Raw genomic sequence first — 16,393 nt, 5'->3', positions numbered from 1 at the left:
TTCTCCATAGACTCCTATGCTTAAGTGGTTGTTATTCCCTCCTTGCACCAGAACCAATGAGGGAAAAGCTCATATGATTACATCTCCCTCCCTTCTTTTCCTCTGCTATACAGTTTTCATGCCTCTTTATGTGGCATAATTTAACCCTTTTCTACTTCATTCATTCCCTTTCTTCCATTGCAGTCCCTTTGAAGCCCTTAATAAGATTTTTTTTAAATCATCATTTTGCGTATTTTATACTCATACCCTCTACTTGTCTCTAACCAGTTTGCTCTTATCAAATAGCAGGGTGTGTTTGTGTTTTCTTTGTTTACCTTTCTAAGTCACTGTTGCATCTCATAATGGGAGGTTGAATTTTCCATTGAGTTTTGGCTTTTTTAATCAAGAAGTTCTGGAAATCTATTTTATCGTTGAATTACCATCTCTTTGCCTGGAAGAATATGCTCAGGCTCGCTGGGTATGTGATCCTTGGTTGTAAACTGAGCTCTTTTGCTTTCCGGAAAATTGTATTCCACTGCCTCCGATCTTTCAGTGTAGAGGCTGCCAAATCCTGTGTGATCCTCACTGTGGACCCTTGATATTTGAATTGTTTCTTTCTGACCGCTTGAAGTATTTTCTCTTTTATCTGGTAGTTTTGGAGTTTGGCCACAACATTTTGAGGACTTTTCAGTTTGGGATCTCTTTCATTAGGTGTCTGGTGGATTCTCTCGATTTCTATTTTACCCTGAGGTTCTAGTATCTCAGGGCAATTTTCCTTAACGAGCTCTTGGAGAATGTTGTCCAGGCTCATTTTTTCATCATGATTTTCTGGTAGGCCTATGATTCTCAGATTTTCTCTCCTGGATCTGTTTTCCAGGTCAGTTATTTTTTCTTTGAGGTATTTTACCTCTTTTTCTAATTTTTCATTCTTGTTGTTTTGTTTGACTAATTCTTGGTTCCTCATAAAGTTATTTGTTTCAATTTGGTTGATAATAGTTTTTAGCAAATCATTTTCCTTGGATAATTTTTGGAGCTCCTTTTCCATATCATACACTTTTTTTTTTATAGAGATGTTTTCTTCATTATAATGTTTTTTTAATTCTGCTATTTTGGTTTTGAGAGAATTATTCATTTTGTCTTCTCTCTCATTTTGTTTTCAAAGTTCTTTTTGATCTCATCTAGGAGAGCTTTCTGTGCTTGGGATCCATTCCCTGTTGATGTTTCATCTGTGGGTGTGGAGTCCATATTGTCTCCCTCTGAGGTTGGTTCCTCCCTCTGAGGATAGTAGGACTCCAGAGTCTTTGTCTTTGTAGTCTGCTTTCTACCCATTTTGAGGCAGGGTCCTAGCCATGCCCTTCCTCTAGGATCCCAAGCCTTTACTGTAGAGGGTTTTGCCCTGGGGCAAGAGTTACTATGTTTTCAGTGTCAGAGGGGGGGTTTGGAGCAGGTGAGGTTCACTCTGTCATACTGGTATTTGGAGGTCCTGATAGGGGCTTTTTTTTTTTTAAATTTCTGGGCTATGAAGTGGTAGTCCCAGGAATATTTGCTGTCCAGGACAGGGGCCCCTATATTTGCATCTTACCTTGCTCTTTCTAGTCCCAGCCCTTTGGTGATAGGCCTGGTAGTGGCCCTTGTGTTTGGTGGGAGAACTTGCCTTCTGAGTTGATCAGGCCCCTTCAGGGCCTGCCTCTGCTGGCCGCGCCTTCGGGGCCTGCCTCTCACCTTACTTTCTTATAGGGCAAGATTTTTCTAGCTCATTGCCTGTATATCTTATTTCCTGGTTGCATGTGAAAACAATTTAAACTTTGATTTCCAGATTCTCTTCCTTCTCCCCTCCTCACCTACCCCCACTGGGAAGACAAACAATTCAATATAGGTTATACATGTGTAGTTATGCAAGACATTTCCATAGTAGTCATATTGTAAAAGACTAACTATATTTCCCTCCATCCTATCCTGCCCCCCATTTATTCTCTCTTTATCTTTGATCCTGTCCCTTTTTAAAAGTGTTTGCTCCTAATTACCTTCTCCCCCAATCTGCCCTCCCTTCTGTCATCCCCCTCTTATCCCCTTCCCCCCTACTTTCCTGTAGGATAAGATACCCAATTGAGTGTGTATGTTATTCTCTCTTTAAGGCAAATCCAATAAGAGTAAGGTTGACTCATTCCTTTTCACCTCCTTGCTGTTCCCCTCCATTATAACAGCTTTCTCTTTCCTCTTTTATGTGAGATAATTTATCCTGTTTAACTCTCCCTTTTTCCTTCTCCTCTCTTGCCTCTTAATTTTATTTTTTAGATATCATCCCTTCATATTCAACTTACCTTGTGCCCTCTATGTATACATATACACACACACATGCATGCACACACACCCTTTTAGCAGGCTGTTGACTTGTTTTTCATGATTTTCTTGCATCATTCTCATTTTTCTTCCCAATTTTTCCTCTACTTCTCTTACTTGATTTTCAGAAACCTTCTTTAGATCTTCCATGGCCTCTTACCAGTTCGTATTTTTCTTGGAGGCTTTTGATGCAGGAGTTTTAACTTTGTTATCTTCTCCTGGTTCTTTTTTTTTTTTAATAAGAACATTTTATTCAACAATTAAAGAAACAGAATGAAACATCTGAAACTTATAAATCAAAGTTATCATATGGCTAATAACATTAGCTAATAAATTCTTTAAAAAAAAAAACCCTACAACAACAATAGAAGGATACAGTCGTGGCGCCTTAAAATTCTGCATTTAAGCAATATTATTTTGATGATTTTGCTTCAGCCAGTGTCATTTTTAAACTTAAAAATAATAAGTTACAATAGATTGTTTTAGAGGTCATTTCAAACTTTTACTAGTGTTAAAACAAGTATACCAAAGTAAATTGTTGAGTTGTGAATAGAAGGTATATTCCAAGTAATATTCAAGGGACATTATAGTTTTTATACCTATAATCTCTGAGATTTCCAGGGTAAGAATGGTGAATTGCTTGAGTTCAGGAGTTTTTATTTTTATTTTTTTTTAATTAATTAATTATTTTTTTAAGATTTCAACATTCATTTCTTTTTTTATCCTTCCTTTACCTCTTTATTTTTTTTATTTTTTTCTGATTTACATCATTCACTTCCTCCAGATTTTGAGTTACAAATTTTCTCCCCGTTTTTCCCCTACCCACTGCCCCAACTTCCTCTCAGCCTGCCCTCCCTTCCATCATCCCCCCTCCCATCCCCGTCCCCCCTGCTCTCCTGTAGGGTGAGATACCCTATTTAGTGTGTATTTCATTCCCTCCCCAAGCCAAATGCAATGGGAATAGGGTTTGCCCATTCCCTTTTGCGTTCCTATTCTTCCCCTCCATTGTAACCATTTCCCCTTGTCTCTTCTGTATGAGATAGTTTACCCCAATCTGTCTCTCCCCATCTCCTCTCATTATATTGCTCTCACCTCTTAATTTCACCTTTTAAGTATCATCCCTTCCTGTTAAATTGTTCCTATGCCCTCTATCTATGTATACCTGAAAACATATATACACACATTCACATATGTATTCATATGACATATACCCTCATATATAGACATATATATGTGTATATATATATATATTTCTGTTCCCTTCAACTATTTTCATACTAAGAAAAGTTTCATAAGTTACAATTATTTTTTTCCATGTAGGAATGTTAATAGTTCAACTTTGATAAGTTCCTTATGATTTCTTTTCCCTGTTTACCTTCTCATGCTTCTCTTGCTTCTTGTATCTGAATGTCAAATTTTCTATTCAACTCTGTTTTTTTCATCAAGAATGCTTGAAAGTCCTCTATTCCACTGAATGACCATATTTTCCCCTGAAACATGATACTCAGTTTTGCTGGGTAGGTGATTCTTGGTTTTAATCCCAGCTCCTTTGACCTCTGGAATATCATATTCCAAGCCTTTGATCCCTCAGTGTAGAAGCTGCCAGATCCTGGGTTATCCTGATTCTGTTTCCACAATATTCAAATTGTTCCTGGCTGCTTGTAATATTTTTCTCCTTAATCTGGGAATTCCAGAACCTGGCTATAATATTCCTTGGAGTTTTCTTTTTGTGATCTTTTTCAGGAGGTGATCAGTGGATTCTTTCAACCTCTATTTTGCCCTCTGGTTCTAAAATATCAGGGCAGTTTTCTTTGAGAACTTCCTGGAGGATGATTTCTAGGTTCTTACTTTGGTCATGGCTTTCAGGCAGTCCAATAATTTTTTTTTTAAAAGCAATCAGGGTTAAGTAACTTGCTCAAGGTTACACGGCCAGTTATTTCTGGGTGTGGTGCTGAGTGTCTGAGCCCGGGATTCGATCTCCAGGTCGTCCCAACACTGGAGCCGGTGCTCTTACTCGCTGAGCCACCTGGCCGCCCCTAAGCAATTGGGGTTAAGTAACTTGCTCAAGGTTACACGGCCAGGTGTTTCTGGGTGGGTGCTAAGTGTCTGAGCCCGGGATTCGATCTCCAGGTCAGTCTGACACTGGAGCCGGTGCTCTTACTCGCTGTGCTACCTGGCCGCCCCCAGTCCAATAATTTTTAAATTATCTCTCCTGGATCTATTTTCCAGGTCAGTGGTTTTTCCCATGAGATATTTCACATTGCCTTCTATTCTTTCATTTGTTTGGATCTGTATAACAGCATCTTGATTTCTCATAAAGTCATTAGTTTCCATTTGCTCCAATCTAATTCTGAAGCAATGATTCTCCTTATTGAGCTTTGAGATTCTTTTTCCATCTGGCAAATTTGGCTTTTTAAGGCATTCTTCTCCTCATTGCCTTTTTGAGCCTCTTTTGCCATTTGAGTTATTCTATTTTTTAAGGAGTTATTTTCCTCAGTCAGGCGATTGACTCTCATTTCGTAATTTTCCTGCATCATTCTCATTTCTTTTCCCAATTTTTCCTCCACTTCTCTTAGCAGCTTCTTAAGGTCCTCTATGGCCTGTAACCAGCTTGTATTTTCCTTTGAAGCTTTTGGTGCAGGAGTTCTGACTTCACTGTCTTCCTACTGTTCCATGCTTTGCTCCTTTTTGTCCCCAAAATAGGAGTCTAAGTTGGAATCTTCTGTCTGCTTTGTTTCCTTTGCCTGGTCATGTCGCCCCTCAGTCAGTTGACCCCTGGGCTTTTTGCCACAGTAGGACTCTGCCACCAGACAGGGGAGCTTTCATCTCAAACACTGGGGTTTTCTCAGCTGCTGGAGGTGTTAGATGGGTGCCCTCTCTGAGGCCTCCACACTCTCTGGCAAGCTGGTCACGCACCCCAGCACCTCCATCCTAGACTGCAGTCCAGATCCAAGCAGGCTAAAGCAAGTGCAATTACTCCTCAGACTGGTCACTTGGTCCCCCTACACTCTGCAGGCCAGGAGCTGAAGCTGCCATGTGGTACTGGCTGGCTGTGCCAGTTTTCTCAGCAGCTTCTTGCACTGGGGGCAAAAGCCATGCACTCCCACTTACTGAGTCCCAAAGTCCAGACTGCACTGACCTCTCACTTTGTCCTTCTCATCTATGTGTCTGGAAACGGCCATAGCTGCTGGTGATCTGGAATCCCTCTGGCCTGTGGCTGGTCAGACCTGCCCTGGGGCTAAAATCTCTGGCTCACCCAGGCCTGGGCTCAGCTCTCAGAGCACTAGAGCACTGCACTGGCCAATTACTGTAGTGCTGCTGGGCTGTCCTCAGTAGGAATTTAGCTTCTCTGGGTCATTTTGTGGGTTCTGCTACTCCGAAGTTTGTTCAGAGACCCCTTTTTACATTGATTGGGGAAGGTAGAAGCCGGAGCCACTGGGAGATCGTGTTTCTACTCTGCCATCTTGACTCTGCCCCGCCCCCCCCCCCTTGTCCTTGGTTCTATGTTTTGATTGTCTTTGTCATCAAAAAACAATTCTATAGTCTGATTGCACTTCCTCTGTTTGCTGATCTTGCTAGCCAATTACTTGACTTTTGAGCTCTTTGCCATTGTAGGACTCTGCTTCCAGAGTGGAGAGTGCTGTGTCCCAAATTTCTGGGATTTTGTGCAGCTGTTGTCAGAGTTTCTTCTAGGCACCTGCGTTAAAACCATGAGGAGGACTGCCTCTCCACAGCCTCAACAAACTCTGCCATACCAGCATTCCTCACTCAAGTACTACCACCCAAGACTGTAACCTAGATCTAAGCAGGGCAAAGCAAGAGAATCCTGCCTCAACACTAGCAAAGAGAGTATTTCAAGTACCCTCTGGACAGTCACTTGGTCCTCTCATGATCTGTGGGCCTGGAACTCAGGAGCCATTCACTGTAGCAGCAGCTGCAGTTGCTGCCACCTCTGCTGCCCTGGGAGAAGGGGCCATACAGCCCTCTTTCCAGGATCAGCAGAGATCACCCCCTGATCTTGTACTTTCCCTTTGGTGTTTCTTGTTTGAGGAGTCTGGAAACTGCCATAGCTTCCAGTGATTGACTCCCCTGAAGTCTGCTCTGGCTGTTCTGTGTCTCTGGGTCTGGACCAGCACAGCCCACATAGGACTATGCTCCACTACCAGCCTGGTGTGATAGACCCTTCCTGTTGTCCTGCCAGGCTACCTTCAGTGGAAGATTTGTTTCTCTCTGTCACTCTGTGGGTTCTGTTTAGCTCTGAAATTTGCTTAGTTATTTTTTATAGGTGTGGAGGTGGTTGGAGCTCAGGCTTAAGCAACTTCCTGCTTTTACCCTGCCATCTTGGCTCTGCCCCCTAGATATTAATTTTCAATTGGTAACCTTTTATAAATTACTTTTAAAAACTGCCTAAGCTTAATACCATAGTTATTTAAGTCTATTTTGCAGGTCAGAAAGGATTAAAAAGGGTTTTAAGTAAAAGAAGACAAATTAATTTGTTTCCCAAATTATTGGTTCATAATTTGTTTTCAGTTCTGTTTTTCTGTCTCATTATAGATCAAGAAAAAACAGTAGATGAAAACCATAATATTATGGTTTCAGAAATTACGAAATCAGAAGACAGTAACAATAAGTGTTCCACTGCAGAAGAACTAATGGTGAGTAATACTTTGGAAGAAACAGAAGAAAGTCAAAAAACCATTGAAGAGCTTGGAAAAAACATGAAGAAATCACAAGTGGTTGTGGATGAGGATAGAAAATCTATCACGTCAGATACATCTCCTAAGGTATTTTTAAAAAATCATTTCATTCAGTTTTTCTTTTTAAAACTTTTAAGTTGGGATTTTTCTTTTTGCTTTAGTCTATGATTTTATACTCCTGAAGTGCCTCTGAACATTTCACCTAGTTGTGGTTTTTATGTAATGTGATTATTACTATTCAGTTAAATTTAGCAAATGTATATATTCACCAAATACTGGGCAGGGCGAAGTTTAGATAAGCCATATTGCCTGCCTTCATGGAACTTATAGGTTAATAGTAGGAAGATATAACATATAAAAAAAAATTATCTATGCTAAACTCTTAAGATTCTGTAATTTCATTGGTCAGGGTACTCCTTTCTCTGATGCAGAACAGAAGAGTTTCTCTTATTATATGTATTTTTTATTCCTAAACCAACCTGATGAAGACCCTTTCAGAACTTAGTTAGGATAGTCCTCAGATCACATATTTTTTTATTATCATTTTTCTACTTGAAGCTTTCCCATCTATATAGGATTGTCAGAACTTGTTCTTCTTTGGTTTGGTCTTTGAAAACTCAGGGTCACCTTCATACACAATGAGGAATATAAAGAAGTCTTATATATATATATATATATATATATGTATATGTATAAGGAATATATAAGCTTTAGTGAGTCTTACCATATATGCCAACTAATGAATACTAAATGCCTTGTAAAGTGCTAAGTGAGGACCAAGTTGAGACAGGAGACAGCTAGGAGCTTAAAGATGCTTCATGGAATAGTTAATAAATCCAGTGGGATGTTCATATTAATTAAGATTTGTGAAGAATGGCATATAACTTGAAATTTTATAAAAGAAAAGAAAACAAAAAAACTTTGAGGTACAAAATATGCCAGAAATAGTTCATAACTGAAAAAAATTATTTATTTAGGAACTTCTACTTTATAAATTACTTAGACACATGTGGAAGTGTTCTAATTGATTGAATGACTAGGAGAGCCATTGTCATGCTTTATAATTTTCATTCAGGACATGTGGGTAGAATAAAGCAGTATTAAAAGTAAAAGTTGTGTTCTGAGAGGATAAATCACATTTTAAAGTAATTGGAATAATATCATTAAGTCTGAATTTTAAAATTATAGCATATAATTATCAAACATGTTTTCACATGCTGTTATATAATTTCATTCGAGCATATTCATAGTGGTTCCTAGAAAATATTGATATTTAATAGATCTGGTACCCTCATTCTGAGTTTTTCAGAAAGTTGAGATTTTGTCCCTTTAACATATTTTAATTCTTTTGGATTGAAGAATTTTTAACATATATTACATACTGCCCTACCTTCTAAAACAGAATGTAGTGAATATATTTTAACTTTTTCTTGATTATTTCATAGTTATGAAAAACAGTTCTTGGAAGGTACTATAATAAATGGATACTACTAGGGCCTTTTGAGTTGTGTGGATCTTATTTGTCACTAGATAGATGGAACATTTATTAAGTGCTTATTGTGTGCCATGCACTGAACTAAGTAAGCACTAGAAGTAAAATATAAGCAAAAAGAAAGACAGTCCTTGTTCTTAAGGCACTTATATTCTAATCAGAGAAAACAATATATAAAGGGGCATGGAAAAGGTAGGAGAAATACCTGAAAAAAGGGGAGGGTGTAAAAGTTCAGAGACAGGAAGAGCAGAGCTGACCTAAATGAAGGTTCCAGGAAGGAATTCACTAGTCAAAGTAGTGCACCACAGGGTTAGAGGTATCTCCAGGTGCAGGAATGAATTATCTGGGACCAAGGAGGAATAGTGTAGAGAATCTGGTGCAGATTTTGGCATTCCTCACCAGTTAGACAAGGGAGTCACAGGACAGAAGCATGTCCAACAGGAGAAGGCAGCTGGAATAGAGATAGAAAAGCCTGGATACTCTTCATGAGAGCTGGGTGAGCATGGCTGGCCTGAGAATTTCCCTAAATGAAGGCTTCAGAGAGAAACTCATCAGTCAAGGAGGTAAGCACAGCAAGGAGACATATCCAAGCTGACAAGGCAGCAGGGGTAGAGGTGGGAAAGTCTTGAGTGTGAATCAGACCCAGGAGAGCAGTGAGCGTGGATGGTCTGGGTACTTCCTCAAGTGAAGTTTCCAGGAAAGAATTCACCAGTCAGAGAAAAGAGGCACAAAGGCATATGCAGAGTGAAGAACATAGCTGGAATGGAAGTAAAAATGTCTAGAGTGTCTTGATCAGATCTGGGAAAGCAGTGAGCATGCATGGTACGGCACTTCCTCAAATGAAGACTCCAGGCAGAAACTCAGCAATCAAAGGAGGAACTCAAGGGAGAGGTGTGGAGCAGAGCTGGGAGAGCATTGAACACATATGGGCTTGACCTTTCCTCAGATTCAGAGTTCCAGACGGGAACTCAACAATAAAAAGAGATTTTAGGAGTAGAGGCATTGCTTGGGTGAGAACGCAGCTGGAAAAGAGGTGAAAAAGTCTAGAGTGTTCTTGTGTACTCTTTTTGCATTTTGTGTGTGGGGAGAATAGAAGGGTTCTTTCCTTATAAATACGTTCTGAACTATTTCTCCTCATTTTAACGTACCTGCCCATAGTACCTCCTCTCACCTTTTGCATTTGCTTTGGACCTAGAAACTGGATAGCCTAGCTTTATATCTTACAAAATTTCTGAATACCAGTTGTATGCAGAGCTAGGTGCTGATTCTAGGTGCTGAGAGGAGGCATAATATTTAGATAAGAGCTAGTCCTTGCTCTCATTGCACTTAGAACTTAGTTATGTATGAGTTGGGGGTGAGGGGGAGGGGACTGGGTAGACTTTTATGAGTAAAGTATATGGTCCGTGCTTTAGTGCATAGACTTTATGGTATCTATTTTGGCTGATTATGGGCTTTTATTGCTTACTTCCTAGATTTCCACTATGTTCTTAATAACTAAGGTTGCCAGATATCTAAATTTCACGTATTTGAGGGTTTTTGTAGTTACCATATAATTTTCAATCCATAGTTTTGATGGAAAGTTAATATATAGATTTGGGATCAGAAGCTTCTTATATTCATCCCAATTTTTAATTTTCCTTGCTTTCTGCTCTCCCCAATCTTCTCTCTTCTTGTCCCTTCTGTCTACACTTCTAAATCCCACATTTCCATCAAGGGCCTGCTCAAGACTTCAAGATCCACCTCTTCCAAGAAGGTGACTAATTTGACACTACATTGTTTTCTCATTTTATTTGCCCAGTAATTATAATACACAGTTTGTACCATGTGGTCATCTCCCTTTATATATGATAACCTTATTATTTTGTTTTCCTGATTTCCAAGTGCAGTTTTATGATTTCATTAGGTCAATGAATGAATTAATAAAAACATTTATTAAATGCCTGCTACTTTCCAAGCTCTGTGCCACACCCTGGGGATGAAAACACAAAAGCAAAATATTTCTTGCCCTCAAGGATCTGACATTCTAATGGAGAAGACTACATATACTTTAAATTTAAATAGCTTATAACTGCATAAAGTCTTTTGGGACACCTAGTATAGAGCAATTGTGGTCAGGAAAAGGAATTATGTTCTAGAAAGTCACAAAGATGGTGAGTATAACAGTACTGCAATCCGTTAGCACACCTCCAGAAGCCGTGGTAATGGTGATCAGATTATAATTTTCAGAGAAAGAAGGTGGAAAAGTAAATAGAGGAAGAGTACTGTCAGGGTCCATGGCAGAAAATAATCTCAGTAAATGTACAGTCCTGTAGTTTAACTTCTCATAAGAATGACCTCTAATGGTCCTGTTTAGAGGTTGGAGAAACTGCAGCATCACCAAGCTGAACAATGGATGAAGACTGAGGGTCCCAGGAAATCCAGAGTTGAATGGCTTAGTTCCTTCCAGCTTTGATGTAGCAGCAGCAGGAGAGAGGGTCAAAGACTACTTCTCTCTCCCTCTCTCTTTTTTGTCGGGGGGAGAAGCTTAAATATTTAATGAGTTAATGAATCCTCATAAGTTAAGGATAGTAATATATTCCTATTTGATAATCTGCTTTAGATTTCTGAACTAGTGTTTTATAGGTTTTATATAGCATCCAGAGTATTCAACTCCACAAATATTAAGCGCTATGTATACAGTGTAAAGGGCACAGGATTTATAATCAAAGGACCTGACTTTGAATTCCAGTTCTGCAGCTTACTGCTTTTATGACGTGGCACTTCACCATCCTGGGCCTGCTTTTCTTGATCTGTAAAGTAAAAGGGATTGTCTAAAGGACTTTTAAAATCCCATCCAGCTCTGAAACTCTGAACCTGTGAACTTGTTGCCAAAGGCTGCCTTTAGATACTGGGGAAGAAGGCAAGAAAAATAATACTAGGACCCTGCCCTTATGGGTCTTACAAGGTAGTCGAGGGAATGGGATCAGTTTATTGAATGTCTAATATGTGCCAGACACATAGGTACTGGGGACACAGACAAAAATGAAATAGTCCCTGACCTCAGGGAGCTTACATTCTATTAGATGACACAATGTATACATATATAAATATATAAAAAGTAAATCCAAGGTAATGAGGAATACTAGAAGCCAAGAGGATCAAGAAAGACTTTATGTAGATGCCTGTGCTTGTACTGAGGCTTGGAGAAACCTGGGAATTTTTAGACCTAGAAGAGGTAAAGAGGGAGTGCATTCCAGGCCTGAGAAACAGGCAGTATAAAAGGCCCAGAGGTGGGAAATGAAATGTGTGTGATGAACAAGAAGGTCAGATGATTGGACAGTAGAATTATGAATGGGAGAAATGTGTAATTGGGATGGGAAGGTAAATTGGGGCCAGGTTGTAAAGTGTTTTAAAAGTAAAACAGCAATTTAAATTTGATCTCAAGGCAATATAAAGTTGTCAGAGTGTACTAAGTAGAAGAGTAACTTAGTCCTATATTTTGGAGAAATCATTTTGGCAGCTCCTCTATGGAACATAGATTGGAAAAGAGAGACTTGGAACAGGAAGACCGATTAGGAAACTCCTGAGGGAATAAAAGGGAGGGGTGATAAGAGACTCAGCTAAAAGGGGTAACTGTGAGTGGAGGGAAGAGAACAATTATATTTCCATGTTATTTGAGAACCATAGGAAGAAATAATCACACTGGAGTAAGTTATGCTTTAAGCATAACTTTAGAGATTCTTAACCTTTCTTGTGTCATGGGCTCCTCTGATAGTCAAAAAGAAGTTTTAAAATGTATAAAATAAAACGTGTAACATTGTAAAGGAAATAAATTAACTGAAATACACTTATTAAAATACTTTAAAAAGTTCATGGATCCCAGGTTTAAGAACCCCTGTTGTATAGAATTCTAATAAGAAATCTTGTCAGCTACCCGATTGCTCAGAAAGTCCTTCTTTCTGAGATTTAAGTCAATTCACAGTAATAATTTATCTGTTCTTGGTGTTGATTTTCATTTTCTTCTGCACTTTGGTTTGATGCAACAGATGTGGTTGCATTATGAACTTGTATGATCTTTGGAATGCTTTACCTCCCCATATACACAATTGCTTCAATATGTCTAATAATCATTGAAGTGATTATTTAAGATCTTTAAAAGCTACAACATTTATATAATTTAACTTATGATAAAGACAAAAACAATTAAAAACACGAGTAATGAAACAAGTGTGTATGGTTTGAAATCTAGTTATTCAATTTACAGGCAATTGAGGTTAGAAAACATAAATTATGTTCAACAGCTGCTCCTATATAGAAGCAGGGAAGATTTAGGGCATAATACGGGCTTGAAATTTGGCAAGGCATATGACCATCAATGGGACAAAGGAACAAGGGAGTTGGGATTAGAGAAAAGTATGGAGATGAACTGGTTAAATATAGGATAAAGATTGGGAAGGGACGAAAGTGAAGGCAGAACAGTGGCCAGATGACCTATAGAAAATTTTGAATGTGGTAAAAGGATTATATGTCAGTGAGAATGAAGAATAGATTTGGGGGAAGACTTAAAGCATTAGAAGAGTTTTTGATCATGTAAGTGAACCACATGTAGTGAGATCAAGAGTGTGTTTGGCCAAGGTGAAGTGAAGAAATAAGTCATGAGTTGAAGTCACATAAACAAATAACTAATACAAAAGAGAAGTATAAACCAAGTGCTTTGTAAAGTCCAAGGTCATTTATAATTGTTACTATTATGATATATAATATTATAATATATAACATATATAATATGATATATAATATATAACATATATAATATAATATATAACGATAATAATGGATACAGTACCTTCAGAATAAAGAAAGGCTATGCTTAGCCAAGTGTACCAGTTACCTAACCTAAAAATAGAAGCTTGACATTTATTTACATAGTGATAAATCCCTCATTTCTGATGCTGCAGAGCTATTTCTTATTAGCATAAAGCATGAGATAACACCTTTCAAGTAACATTTTCCCAGAGTCTTCTTGTGGTCACCAGCAAGGCTTTTACAACCTAGAGTGTAAGATACTGCTACTTGCAGCTAAGGGAGATGAACACTAGTTCCCCTGTACTTCCATCTTATTTCCAGTACCTCACTGATCCACTTAAACCTCGAGTTCTCATAAAGTAAAAATCATTTGGGGATTTGGTAGAGCTTTAGCAGTATTTTTAGAGGGGGTAGAGTTTGACAGTAGCACAAACGAAAGGTCATAGAGGATGTATATATAAAATCAGGTGAATTTGAACCAGTAGATTAAAATATTAACTTACACATTTCTCTTCTTATATTTGCAAGATTATAGATAATTTTCTTCTGATTTCTAATCATAATTGTGAAATAATTATGTAGCTGCCTGTACAATATATTTTTTTCTATTTAAAAGAATAAAAATGAAGATACGAATATGAAGAAAACATCTAAAAGAAACAAATCAAGCAGGTAATAAAAATGCAGATGTCTCATTTATACATTGGCATTCTAGTAAAGTTGACTATATATTTTATTTTTGTGAAGGAAACATGATTGTCTATTTGACTTTCATTATAAAATCAGAGATATGTTGCCTTAGAGAACCATCTCCCAATAGAAAGTGAGGACATTTTCATAGTTACTAAAGTACCCTCTCCGTATTCTGGTCCAGGATTGTTTCTCTTACAGTTATATTCCATACCATCTTAGAAGTTAGAGCAGGAAAAGATTCTTATCCTGCAGATGAAGAAGTTATTTTCCTTTTCCCTAGACCAGAAGACTTTCTTTTATGTCTAGGGATTATATAACTTTGTATTCATTGTTCTTTTTGTTGTAACAAACTATATCTTTTCCTCTTTCCTCAGTATGCCATAGTGTATCAACTTCTTGCAGGTTGTCTTTTGTACTGGTAGAATATCCTATAGTAAACATAGGCCGGACAAATTCAGAATAAAAATAATAGATTGCCTTCTCCCTCTTCTCCCCACCCCTGCAAAGATTCCAATGGCAAGTTAAAAGGCCCTTAGAACATTAATGACTGCAAGTGCAACAAAAGTTTCATCACATATCCAGTTGTCTTGGTCTCCTTGACATTTGTAATAACTTGCTTTGCTATGTGTGTAAAGTATAAATTTGTCTCATTAAAAATCTCATCTACAAAAATTTCTGTCATCCAGTTGCCATGGGAATGTGTTTAGCTAATAAGCACAAGCAGCTTTCCAAAGGACTGCTGCTGTGAATAGCTTTAAGGTTCTGATCACATAGTATAGTGAAGTCTATTTATTCAGCAATAAACTAAAGCAAAACATTCACAGAAACCAAAGTTCAACATTCACAAGATAGAACAACTTACTACTAAAATGGCCACATATTCTTTTTTTTTTTTGCTTTTTGGAGGGGGGAAGGCAGGGTAATTGGGGTTAAGTGACTTGCCCAAGGTCACATGGCTAGTAAGTGTTAAGTGTCTAAGGTAGGATTTGAACACAGATCCTCCTGACTCCAGGGCCGGTGCTATATTCACTGCGCCCCCTAGCCAGCCCATGGTCACATATTCTTAAGCAAAATATATCATTCAGTAAGTCACAATCTGAATCAATTGATATAAAATACCTATCTAAAATCTTTCATCTTTATTAGAGACTGGCTTCCAGTCATCCTTAACTCAATCATCCTTAAGGAGCAATTATCCTTAAGGAGTACAGAATAAAAGTACAAAGGTCTCCCACCCCTAGGTCACAGTAAATCATGCACTTGTCAATCAGCACTAAGTACCCAAGGAAAGGTCCTTTCATCTTCACTTGAGGCTGACTCACAAACTCCATGGTTCCTCTTCCATGCTCCCAGCTCTTATCTGAATTCACCCAGCCGTCACCTGGATTCACAGGTAGGCAGCTCCCAGCTCCTGGTTCAGCTACACACACATCAAGCTTAGCAGAGTCACAACAACATTTCTACACATTGCTGGCACCATCATCAATTCACTTTCTGCCTATGAAATCGACATAGCCCAATAGACAGGGCCTCTGTCTGAGAAATCAACACAAATCATCAGTAAAGTCCCAGGACCTCTGAAAACATCAGTAAACCCTCCTTAAGGACTTCTGTGAACAGATAGCAGGGAAGTCCTCTTTCAGGGATTCTGAACCAGCAGCAAGGTCCCAGTACTTCTGTAACAACAGCAATATCCTCTATAAGCAGACAGATCTGACAAAGTAACATCAACACAAAGACACAAAGTGCCAGCACCACAGCCATCCTTTCTCCCAGTTCTGTTTGGTCCCAGCTTGTGCTCCTGCTTTTATATGTCAAGTTCCTCCCACTGTGGGCTTCACAGGTTCTGTTTCTAACAAAGGCTTGATATAATCACAGGCGAGGCTCAAAGACACTTGACAAGCTGAAAAAAAGGAGCTAAGTATTCCTTTGCTTGCCATTCCATAATGTTAAAATAATCAGAGTAGCAAAAGCCCATGCCCCTTGGGCTCTTTGCCCAAGTTGACATTTATAAATCATTCAAAAATGTATAAATCATTAAAAAAATCAACATAACAAAAGAGTGCTAATCATTTTATGTTTCTTCTTAAAGTTGTCATAAATAAAGCAGAACTCTTTCCCAGTTCTCCTCTCTGCCCCCACCCTTCTCACCCACCAAGTTCATATTTGTATGAAAAACTGCATAGCATCTATTATTTTGTAAGCAGGGGGACAACATGATGTGAGAATGTTCTCCACTGACACAAATCTGTGTCTTTTTTGATACATTCTAAGGAACTATTTAAGGCACATAGAAGGGGTAAGAGACTTGCCCAAGGCCTTTTTGCTAATAAGTGTCAGAGGTGGTATGTGAACCCAAGTCTTTCCAACTTGAAGCCCAGCACTCTTAATATCTACTCTGCCATGC

The 16,393-nt window shown here is 38.5% G+C and overlaps 1 protein-coding gene across 8 annotated transcripts in view; it reads left to right on the top strand.

Moving 5' to 3' along the window:
* The window catches only part of MAP9 (microtubule associated protein 9), a 74,300-nt gene that overhangs the window by 26,409 nt on the left and 31,498 nt on the right, over positions 1-16,393 (top strand). For 6 of the 8 annotated variants that reach the window (XM_069105602.1, XM_069105605.1, XM_069105601.1 and 3 more), the window contains 3 exons: positions 6,874-7,103; positions 10,223-10,261; positions 13,910-13,965. In XM_069105602.1, coding sequence (XP_068961703.1) covers positions 6,874-7,103; positions 10,223-10,261; positions 13,910-13,965 — 325 coding nt within the window. The remainder of the gene's footprint in view (positions 1-6,873; positions 7,104-10,222; positions 10,262-13,909; positions 13,966-16,393) is intronic. The other 2 variants (XM_069105600.1, XM_069105604.1) reach the window with 1 other exon arrangement.

The sequence above is a fragment of the Petaurus breviceps genome, unplaced genomic scaffold (assembly GCF_028583685.1).
Source record: "Petaurus breviceps papuanus isolate PSGF00001 unplaced genomic scaffold, PetGlider_PUasm1.0 76, whole genome shotgun sequence".
Taxonomy (NCBI): Eukaryota; Metazoa; Chordata; class Mammalia; order Diprotodontia; family Petauridae; genus Petaurus; species Petaurus breviceps.
This window is presented reverse-complemented; position numbering and strand designations above follow the sequence as displayed.